Here is a 12,227-nt window from a genome sequence, read left to right as displayed (position 1 = left end):
CATTGGGAACAGCCTACGCGCTTCGTCCCTGTTCTCGTAGGACTTCTTAAGGGCTGTTTAAACATAAAAACATACAGCACAAACACTACATTAGAAAAACAATCAGACAAAGGAACAAATAGACCAAGAACAAAAAAATCTTTTACAAAAACAGTCATTTTGTACTTAAGATACTCTATATACAAACATACAAAAGACGCACATTTAAGAACACTAAAACATTTTTTTGCCAATACTTCATAGGTCCACATGTTAAATTCTACATCTAATTTTTCAGTAAGTCAAAAACAACACCATACTATGCAAAAGAGCAATTTTCATATTTACACTAGTTTGTACACTCTTCAAAACTCTTTACATAAAAGGAGCAAAAGATTAAACACTATCCTTAGTCTCATTACTGTTTGGTCTATTTCCAGTTTGTCTGCATCATAGCACTTCAATTTTGATCCAATATTATTACCCAAGTATAACTCTTATCCACGTGCTGTCAACTAATCTCCTCTCTATTATACTGCCCTTTGATTCGAACTTTAATGTTTTGACAGTTTAAATATCGACTTCCAAGCAGAGTTGGTGGAATCACGTTATTTCCAAAATTGTCAACAGTAGTGCTAGTTTCTACTCTTTAAATTTCCATTAATTAATGTGATTATTCGTCATCATTGTCAACATTGTCTAGTTTGATTAACAGTAGTACCACCTGTTATCCACTCACAAAAATTCACTCCAGTTAAATGCAATCCACAAAACCTCCATAGATTGTATTTCTACAGCCACCTGAAAGTAATCTACATTGGCTTACCACTAATCCAATTTGCAGAAAGTCTTGTGAACATTCAATTCATGTGAATCCAAGATTGGACATTTAGTATAGTATTACGAACTAAATGGTAAAGATTGTAGAGAAAAGGGTAACATTCTAAATGCCCTACCGGGTAAGAGTATTTGAACAACCCAATCCCAAACCGAAAAGGGGCACCTACAAATTGCCAAGTCTTACCTTGAAGGAGTCTCCTGTCACCTCAACAGTTGGTGAGTTCCTCTACACCACTAAATATAGAGCAGGTCTCCCTGTTGTTAGTTCTATCAGTAGATGAGAAAACAAACCAATTTTAATCTTCTTTCATTAATAGTTCTTGTGAAGCTGAATTGCGAGCTTTAGCTGCAGTAGAGCCATACAGTATGTTACTCTAACAGAGGCTTGATGAGGACACACTTCATCACTACCAAATGTAGTTTTGGAATTTCATGCTAACCAAAGTATTACTTTGCCTACTTTCTTTCCCAATCCTTCATCTGCTACAGAACAAGCTCTGCATTATCTAAATATTAGGAGTTATTATTTGCTGCTATCTAGATTAAACAAAAAAACGAATCAACTGTTAACAAATTTCAAATCAGACCAGTTCTAGCCACAGCCCAGCCACAGTCTATTGCTAGATTGATAGTATCCGTTATCACATTATGCTATTAGCTATCGAACAAATCCCTGCCAGGGAAGCCTACAGCTCATTCTACCAGAGGAAAAGTAGACACTACAACCTGGATCAGGAAGACTCTCAAGAAGACTGGGATTGACCAGGAAACCCTGAGAAATCAACGCAGAAGGGTCTATCAGATTGTGAAGTCAATCTTGTTGTTTAGAAATACATGAAGTGCATTTAGGGGGTTGGAGGGTGTACTTTGACAGCTTCCATTGTCTTTCGGAGAAGGAGCTGACAGGTATGCGCCCCTCTACCAGTCTTTCTTTTACTTAACCTTAAGCATATACTTTACGTACTATGTGTACGAGACCATGACATCTAAACAGATAGTTGCAATAATAGGAAATGGCAGAGAAATGTCTGATATGAAATAGAGGCAACAAACACAGTTACGTCATATACAGACAGGTTGATACTTACTTCCCCTCTCGATAAATGTGCTGAGATGTGTGTCCATCCACACACCAGTTTTCAATTTATACATCCACCTGTTCAGCTGTTTATTCACAATCCATTCATCCATCCATCATATGAGCATGAATTGTATCGGGATGGGTTGGTAAGTGGGGCGACCTGGGTGCAGCCCCTGTCTTTATAAGATCACACCACCCAGAGATGGAGCATACAGACAGATATGTGCCCCTCTGCCAGCCTTGTGGTTACTTAACAAGTTGGATGCGCTCTGTATATGCCTCGCTCCTCTCTTCACACTCCCATACCTTTATTTATGCAGAGCACTTTGCCCAGTCATCACCCTCTGCAATCCTTCTGTTATTCAAAATATCAGCACTCTCTCTCTCTCTGTGATAGCCTCCAAGGGCCATATTACATTAAGGGGTCGATTCCGATTTAGGAAAAAAAACGTCCGTACGATTTGTATCCGAAGCCCTCTCCGTACGAATCGTACCCGTCCGTCCGTCCGAATCGTCGCGATCCGTACGTATTGCAAGGCTGAAACCGTGAACGGTACGACTCGTACACATACCGTACGACTCGTACACATGCCGTATGACCCGACGAGTACGATCTGGACCGGGGTATGAGGACGCAATTCGTACGGTTCACGTCAGGTAAGGGCGAGTCGTACGGAGAAGCACACAAACACATACACACCGTACGGTCCGTACACCCCTTGATCGCAGGGGTACGCACCGTACCCCTGCGATCATGGGGTGTACGAGCCGTACCGCCATTGTACGATTGGTGTACGATCGGTGTACAAGCCGTACCCCATGTACGATAGGTGTACGAGCTGTACCCCCATTGTACGATTGGTGTACGATCGGTGTACGAGCCGTACCCCATGTACGATCGGTGTACGAGCCGTACCCCCATTGTACGATCGGTGTACCGTACCCCCATTGTACGATCAGTGTACGAGCCGTACCCCATGTACGATCGGTGTACGAGCTGTACCCCCATCGTACATGGGGTACGGCTGTACCCCCATCGTACATGGGGTACGGCTTGTACACCGATCGTACAATGGGGGTAGGGCTCGTACACCGATTGTACATGGGGTACGGCTCGTACACCGATCGTACAATGGGGGTATGGCTTGTACACCGATCGTACATGGGGTACGGCTCGTACACCGATCGTACACCAATCGTACAATGGGGGTACGGCTCGTACACCCCATGATCGCAGGGGTACTGTGCGTACACCAGCGATCATGGGGGGTACGCACCGTACCCGGGGGGCCGTTCCATACCTGTTTCGGCACGAACTCTGCTTTTACGGCTGTTTTCAGCTCCTGTAGAAAAAGGTCGTACGGTGCGTACCCGACACGTATCGTACTTGCTGGGTCGTAAAAACCAGCCGCGAACCGTACAGATGTCGCGTACAGCGGGTTCCGAGAGAGAATCGTACGGAGATTAGAGTCGTACAGTGTCTTGTACGACTCGTACGGAGTACGGCTCCTGGTACGAATCGTACTTCGTCGTACGTACGGGGGACGTTGCAGGGTACAATTCGTACGGGAAAAATGCTCTGAACTGCTATACGGAGCGGTTTTTCCCGAATCGGAATCGACCCCTAAGTGCCACATGGGTGCAACTGGCGTCTGCGCCTGCTTTGCACGCCCCCGGGGCACTTCAGTATTAGAGACGGGGCCACATATACTTGTGCGACCTCTTCTGTGATACCAATAGCGTGGGCGCACATAAAGCGCCAGCACGTCTTCAAGGGGATGTTCTCTCATTTGCATGGGAGCTAACCCCATGCAAATTAGGGAATCCCTTTTCCTCTGCGCAAAGAAGCCCTAAGGAGGTGCACTGACAGTGCACCACCTAAAAAGTGGCGCACTGTCAGTGTGCCTCTCGAGAGCAGCTCTTCGCCGGGGGTAAAGGCGGTCCTATGGATCCCCAGACATCCCCTTGCAGGCGGGTGCAGTCAATGATTGCACTCGCCTGCAAGGGTATCTCTGTTCCCCTTTAAAAGTGCAGGTAAGTTGCTGCCTGCACAGTGAAACACAGCTCGGCTGTAAAGCAGCCACTCCGTATTTGACGTGAATGCGCTGCCCCAAGGCAGCACGAGTTTGTGGCTGCCCTGGGGCAGCGCATTCCTCATAATGCAGCGCATTTTCCTTCATTAGGCCGGGCGCACCGTTTTAAAGGTGCGCTTGGCGTAATAAAGGAAAATGCACCGCATGTGTCATGCAGCCCCTGATGTCCCTTCCAACTACTTCTCAGACCATAGCATTTTTATCACTTTAACATTCTCCATACTACTGTGTTTCATACATGCACAGTGCTGTTTTTATGGGCGATCATGTGAAAATATCAATAGAAAACAGTCCATAAAATTCTGCCATTTCGTTTATCTAAATTGTAGGCCACTCAGTGGCACAGATGTGACCTACAGCATAATGTCTGCAAATTATTTCATTACCTCATAGGGTACAATGTCCGTCTTAACATTTATAGCGAACGTTAAGTGCCTACTACCTTTTAAAGACCACACTTCTATATTTTACATACGAAAGTGATTTTAAACCATTGCAACTTTTTCTATTGAATGTGCTACTTTCCCAAAAGTAATTGCCAGTATTCTATGTTGTCTAATTGCAAAGCTTTGCAGTACTGTACTTCATCCACTTTAAGCCAGACCTATCGGCATTGCCAGTACTTGTTATTTTGGAAAATTGGATTGGTAACGGTCCTCAGCCATGAAATGGTACAGATCCAGGTTGTCATACCTGCTCTCAGACCATCCTCCATTAAACACTCACACGAGTTAGATCTGTGCTTAATGGGCCCTATCAGATTGCAATGATCCCAGTATATCAAAGCGTAAAGCATCTGAACGGAACTAATTGATGAAATAGTTTTATTACATCATTCAAGTGCATTTGTGTTCTTGGACTCTGGACGAACATGCTTCTTGCGAGTGGGACAGACTACTAAAATTCCTCATACGTTGTTGCAGAAACATGTTTCTATCCTTGAAATTGGAGTGTGAATTGACAACTTTTTTGGTTTCGTCTGCACTTGCACTGTGCTTGACAAATCTATTTGTTTTAATATAAACTTAAAAGGGATTTAGATCCTGCCTCCTCTCTTTACTGGCTGCTCATTGGTTCCTGTGTGTGCCACTTACCTTTCCTCCATTTTTATTGGCTGTAGCTTATTTTCCTGCATTAACCAATGCTTGTTTCTCAACTGCTTCTCTTACCAGTTTCCCACAGCGGAAATACTGTTAATATCCGCTTTGGTGGAATTATATTTTCATAATGGTTTGCCTTTTACTCTTGCAGCCAGGGCCGGACTGGGAACCACAACCGGCCCTGGCAAAGTGCTCGGCCAGCACCTCCTCCTCACTCGGGGGGGGGGGGGGGGGGGTTGGAGGTGCCGCCGAGCTCTTAGCAGGGGCCGGTTTTCGGACGATTTTGGTACAGGGCCGATTGTGCAGCTATGTTGCAAAAACGGCCCTGTAACAAAACCGGCCCTTCACCCGTGCGGCCCACCGGGGAATTGCCTGATGCCCGCTATTGCCAGACCGGCCCTGCTTGCAGCATATTTACATAACATAACAATTAATCACTCTGAGAGATTAAGTGATTTGCATAGAATCACAAGATGTTGCACGGCGCCGCTGAGACTTGATTCGGGATGCCCTGCTCTCGACCAATGCTGTTTTGATTGCTTCTGCTCGGTCACCTAGAACCCGTGGACAGCTTGTCCAAAATGTTCCAAAGTTTCTTCTTTCTGTTGCTTTATTTCGATCAGTGTTCATTATAATTTATTTCATTTGAAGGACAAACCAGAAGTAGGAATCCTTTTTTAAAGTGTTTTAGGAAATGAAGTGTGCTTGTATTTAAATTATTGTCTTAGCGGTCAGCCTGCAGTATTATCGACCCAATTACACGAGTTTCTCTACCGTGGTATGGTATACTCTTCGCATCTCTAAGAATCTGTAGCAAATGTGTATTTACTTACAAATCATTGTAATAAGATGTGTTATTACAGGGGGAGGCATATGGTGAACATAGTTTGAGTGCAGTATACAATCATGAGTGAAGAAGCATAAAGTGTAACAATTTGACAATTGCTGTACAAACTGATGCAATAACATCAATAGGCAAAGCAGTAAAATAAAACAATTTGAAGGTTAACTTTGGCATATCTGGTGTAATCACTGTTCAAGGCAAAGCTGCACATAGGCTCGAGCGCTATTTAAGTCAAGGTTGCCATCAAACAAAGTGATGCATAAAAAAAGTCTTCTTAACCCCTTCGCTGCTCATGACGAGCTCAGCTCGTCATGAGGCACGGTTGAGCTGTGCTTATGACGAGCTGAGCTAGTCATGAACAATGGGGAAACATCAAAGCTCAGCATTGGAGGGGAAAACTCAAAGCAGCCAAGGTGTTAAAGGGCGGTTGTTGACAGACTTGAAAAGTCCAGTCCCGAAGGATGCCATAGAATAGCCCAGTGCAACTGAGGGTTAAACAAGGGGAGTGTCTAACAGGAGAAAATTAGGGTAGGAATGTGAGAGTAGCATAGTTGTATTATGCAGCCCAGCATCTTTTTGAAAGTGAGGCCAGCTCTTATTGAGTTTTATTTACAATGTATAGATTTTTTTTGGGTGCAGTTTAATTTAAATAATTTTAAAAAATGTGTTTAATACATAAAATAAAAACGTCTATAACGCGTGGACCAGGTGCTGCTCAATTGCTTTCTTTCGTAGGCCAAGCTCTCCAAGCACTTCACAACAAAGAGGGTGCTAATGCGGAGCAGCTTCATGTGTTTGAGACAACGCTTATTTACAAAATGGTCCATTGCAGAGTTGCATTCACTGTGTTATGAGCCATAAACATTTCCTATGTTTTTTTCTCTCAGGTCATCCACTTCTTCCAGATTTCTTCTTAGATGAAGATCCAGATGCATTGACCGATACAATAGAAAAACATGGTAAGAAAGCTATGCTTGGGTTTCTCTGCATGTATGTATAAAGATAAATCCCCAGACTTGTTCGTGTATGCTACTAAATATACAGTGACTACATTTTATTTTAGAAGTTTGAATCAGGTAAAGTCTGTACTATTTATGAGTGTGTAAGTCCAACTCCCCTTAGAATGACAAAACAAAGTTCTGAATTCCAGCAAAAAAAGTCACAAAAATGTGAAAAAAGCAAGAGACTGGTTGTTTTTAACTCCAGATTCTGTGATGGCATGAAAAAAATCAAAGAACTCAAATCTAATATTGCCATGCCCGAATTCTTCAAAATCCAGGTAAAGGAAGGAGTAAACCACACAAACGCTTGTTAAAACAGTCAAACACCGCATGAATCCCATCTCTCAAGTGAAAACCCAACATTCATTATCAACCGTGTAAACCATTACCAACCTTTTCTGGAACAATGATGGAAGTATATAATACGGTAAAAAGAAATAACTTGCTTCACCCTCTCCTATTATACTGGAAGGATGTGTGTACCTGAAAGGTCAACATTTAATGAACCAAACGTTATCCTTCCTAAAGATTATAGCGACAATGAAACAGACAAATTCCAGCCTAACTTCTAAAATACTATACCAGAGATATTGTATTGTGATTGCATTCATATGTGGTTTCTTTTATTAATTTTCTAACTATGAAACAAACAACCAATTACATTTATATAGCTATTACTACTCTTGACGAGGCATTGATGTTCTTTACGCTGGGCATCACGCTCCTCCAGATCCCAAGGTTAATGATTAATCCAGTAGTCATTGGGATTGTTCTTGTGCTCTCAAGAAAACCAGCCAATACATTTACTCCGGTTTCTTTGTGCTGATTAAAATTAAGGTTATGCTGATGGTTGGTGGGGTTAATAGATAAAATATAGGAAGTTTGGTATTGTTTAGGTTGTAGGTATGACTTTCAAAGAAAGAGGTTGTGATTTGGTTTTTTTCTTAAATGAGGGCTGTTGGCAGAAATACAATAATAGAAATCCAGGCTGACATGTATGTGACTTAAAGTAGGCTTGCTCAGAAAGAAGAGACATGCAGTCTGCATCTGACGCTTTCCAACGCCTCGGTTAAAGTACTTGGTGGAATACTATATACAGTAGATTATAAAGAGCACAATGTGCTAGTAGACTGGTCGCAAAAAGCAGTTTGAAATTTCTCACAACCTATTTGTGCCTAATCTTTAGTTTTGTGTTACAACCTATCTAACAATTGGATGTATCCTAATATCTCTAGTCAGAGGGATCGTAGAAAGACAGCTGAATGAATATTAATTAGACAGATGTCTATAACACAGCATAACGTGTATTTGTAAAGCGCATATAATGGCTATAAAAAAAGAACGGCTTGCGAAGAACAGCAGAGCAACATCCCTGTCTTGCATTCTCACAGACGATATTGCATTAAAAAAAGGTTTCTTGTTCGGGAAAACCCTGGGAGGGCCAGGTAGTTATTCCCAGACCACTTCCTGCTCCTCCTTAGTCTGCCCACACCACTCACATAGGAATAAGTGTCTCAAAGGAACACCTTCCCTTTTGCAAACGTTACCACCTCCTTTGTGGTGTCAGTAACTGATCAATGGTTTGCACCTACAATTGCAGTTGCAGACCATTGATACAAATCATACTGAATCGTAAATAGGAGGGAATACCTTTAATAACCCTCCATAGATGTTATTTGGTATGGGTTAGTAAACTTAGTTTAGAAGCCCAAACTGCTTTTTCAATTAACAAGATGGGTTTAATATCTACCAAAAAGCCATTTTGCAGCTGCACACCCTGTGATTTTACGAATCACAGCAATATTATTTGGAGAATGGCTTTGCATAGCTGGCCCAAGAATTCATCAATTTGACACAGAACTGTACGTGAGAATATCTATACATTGTAAAGTATTTCTGGAACACCTCTTGATTTGAATAAACTTTTTTTCTCAAACTTAGCCATAGTAATACCTAATTTCTCCAGTATTAGGGGTGTCTTTCATAGATTCACATGCTTGAATATTACCCGTCGTCGAAGTGGGAGTCCCACGGTACATAAAATAGCAGTAACATATGCATGTATACATGAAAAATATCATAAATAAAAATATACATACATATAAAGTAATAGAAATGTAAATTTTAAAAGTACCATAGAACATAATAGGCCCATTGAAAAGCCTAAGGGAGAACTCACTTTAGTAGCATATTAGAATCATTATGTGTTGGTTCACATTCCAGCCAATCAGGCTGTAGCCTCTTTTAGAACCTTCTCCTCAGAAGCCCAAGTCCTCAGATTTTCTACCGCACGTCGTGTGAAGGGAGTCTCCCTGAGCTCTGCTCAGTTTTTTCTTCAACTCTAGCTGTTTTTTCTTCAGAAAATGTCTTCAAATAGGAAATCCTTATTTAAAGCCTGCCCTTCTTGTGGTAAACTGCACCTTTTCCTTGAGGATCCACACAGTAAATGCATTTACTGTCTCTACCCAGACCACAAAGTAAAAAACTGTAAGTACTGTCACACTTTTCCTCCCAAGACTCTGAGGGATAGAGAGGCCCGTCTCCTTCTGTGGCTACAGAAGTTGAAGACTTCAGAGTCTGTGGTTTCTGAGGTAGAAAGTTTGTCATCTGTTTCAAAATCCTCTCCGAAGCGTGGGTCTGAAACTGAGGTTCCATCTCCTTTTCTGAAGAAAAGTAGACTGTTGGAGTCCTAAAGGATTGTTTCCCCACAGGATTCGCTTCAGGGCACGTCTATGGGACCTGGTTCTCGGACGTCTGCGCCCAAAGCCTTGCCTTCCACTGTTAAATCTGGCATTGGCTCGTCGACGGGCTCGTCGACGCGTCTGTCGACGTCTTCAGCGATGACGAAGTCAGTGACTGTAGTCTCTACGTCGACGACGACATGTACTATGTCAACCAGTGCTACGTCGACGACGATCACCTCGTCGACGACAGCCCAGGAGGTGAGACCCATTTCTTCTATTGTGAAGATCTCGTCGACGAGTGACAAATCAAAACCGTCGACGAAGAAGTCATCGTCGACGCTTCCCTCGTTGACGCGAACCCCGTTGACGAAGATCAAGTCATCTAAAAGCAGGTCGTCGACGGGCCCATCATCGTCGACGGCTGTCTCGTCGACGGCGCATCCGTCGACGACCATCATATCTTCGTCGACGGCTGTCATTCCGTCGACGTCTACATCATCGTCGACGAGCAAGGCTCCAATCTCGTCGACGGCTCCATCGACGGAAAAGAAATCTTCGTCGACGAAGAAAAAGCCTTCAATTTCAGCGTCGATTTACATCTATGGCGATGACGCAGACGCCTCAGGTTGATTCTAAGACTGCTGCATTTACGTCAACTGGTTCGTTGACGTCTCATCGAACTTTGGCCACAGCTACCACTTTTACAGTGGTTACTGCTTCTTCTTTGAGGACAGTACCCCTCATTCAACTGAGTCCAGTGAGAAGTGGAACTCGTCTTCCAGACCAATTGTTTCAGTCTGGTGAGGAAGAATCCGGAAATGAGTCAGAGGTGGAACAACAATTCGGACAGGCATCTAGTCCATCTGATTTGCACATTAAGTGCCAGGAGTATAGTGATGAGGGTGATGAAGAGGAAAACGTCGAAGATGGGAACTAATTTTTTCCTGTTCAGGAATCAGAACCAGTTACTTTGGAGCCGGTTACGCAAATATCATTATCTTTGGTCATGAACTTGCAGCACATGCTATAGGACTATAACTGCAGGTTCCCTCCATCTACACCTACCTCTCCAGCTCCACAACTTCCTCCCACAGCCTCAACCTCAACTTCCTCAAGCTCCTGCACCTGTTCCACCCGCGTCACCGGGGGGTACTCGTCCTGACACCGACAACGAGGATCCTGATCCTCGCAACACTGATGACGACGACAATGACGTCGATATGAATGAGTGTGATAATTACAGGGCTCAAACACCTTCCACTCTGCCTACCTCACCTCTACCATCGCCTCCAGTGGACATTGCAAATTTCCATAATTTGATGGTCCGTGCTGCAAAGCGTTTTCATCTCACTATCGAAAAACAGCAACATGAAAGTGAATGCTTCTTGTATGATTTTAAGGACCTATCACAAAGGCAATCCCACACCATACCAATCATTGATTATATTTGGCAGGAGGGCCTTAAATTAATGGAACATCCAAATTCGGTACCTGCGGTCTTGCCCAGATAGGACAAGAAATATAAGGCTCCGACGTCTGCCCCGACCTGTTTGGTGTCACAACCGAAAGCAGATTCGGTTATAACTCAGGCAGCACAGAAAAGATCCTGCAATCCTGCTACACCACTCGCGTCTCCTCCTGATCAGGAAGGCCGCAAGTTGGACTCTATAGGCAAAAAATTTACAACAATGGTGGCTACTACTGTGAGGACGGCTAATACCTTGGCTATTTTGGGCCGTTACGACCTCCAGATGTGGTCCGAGATTGCCGCACTGATTCCTCAAATACCCGATGCCATCCGTGCAGAAGCGCAGGCCATTATTCAGGAGGGAGAGATAATTTCATCCGAAATTATTGAATGCGCGCTCGACATTTCCTCCACGGGCTTTCGTCAATTGGCTGGAGCTGCAGTCTTGAGGCGTCAAGGCTGGTTGAAGTCTACCACCTTCCGTCCAGAGGTACAAGTAAAAGTCCTGGACTTGCCGTACGACGGGGAATCGTTGTTTGGCAAGCATGTAGATGATGCCCTTCAGGCGATAAAAAAGGACACCGACACTGCAAAGTCCTTAGCTACCCTACAGTACAAGAAACTGCCCTTTCGGGGGGCACAAGGTATTGGCGGAGGTTCCTCTACTTTTCGAGGATCAGGTCAATATCGTTCGTACAACACCTACAACGATAATCGGGAGAGGGGTTCCTACCAATCCCAGAATCGTCAGTCCACCACCAGACCATACCAACGAAAAACAGCATATAGAGGTGGCTCAAAGAATAAAAAGCAGTGACTGTCTCAGTTCCTTTCTTCTGCCGACTGTAAATCTTGGAGGTCTTATCTCAAAGTACTTTTGCAAATGGTCCGAAATCAACTCCGACCATGGGTCCTGGACGTTATCTCCAAAGGACATACCCTGGAGTTTACAAAATTCCCTCCCACTCGTCCACCTTCGGGGCCACCCTCTCCCCATCTCAAAGAACTTTTGGCCAAGGTAAAATTGATGATCAAAAAAGGAGCCATCGAGGTAGTACCCCAAGGTCAACGCGGCAAGGGGTTTTATTCCCGATTCTTCTTAGTCAAGAAAAAGTCGGGGGAATGGCGTCCAATTTT

At 43.7% G+C, this 12,227-nt stretch overlaps 1 protein-coding gene across 1 annotated transcript in view; it reads left to right on the top strand.

Annotated features, from left to right (window-relative positions):
• HSDL2 (hydroxysteroid dehydrogenase like 2) overlaps positions 1 to 12,227 on the top strand; it is a 206,577-nt gene that overhangs the window by 124,738 nt on the left and 69,612 nt on the right. The window contains exon 8 of the mRNA XM_086962057.1: positions 6,825 to 6,896. Within this exon, the coding sequence (XP_086818183.1) occupies positions 6,825 to 6,896 (72 nt within the window). The remainder of the gene's footprint in view (positions 1 to 6,824; positions 6,897 to 12,227) is intronic.

This window comes from Lissotriton vulgaris, chromosome 3_1 (genome assembly GCF_964263255.1).
Source record: "Lissotriton vulgaris chromosome 3_1, aLisVul1.2, whole genome shotgun sequence".
In the NCBI taxonomy this organism is placed as follows: Eukaryota; Metazoa; Chordata; class Amphibia; order Caudata; family Salamandridae; genus Lissotriton; species Lissotriton vulgaris.
This window is presented reverse-complemented; position numbering and strand designations above follow the sequence as displayed.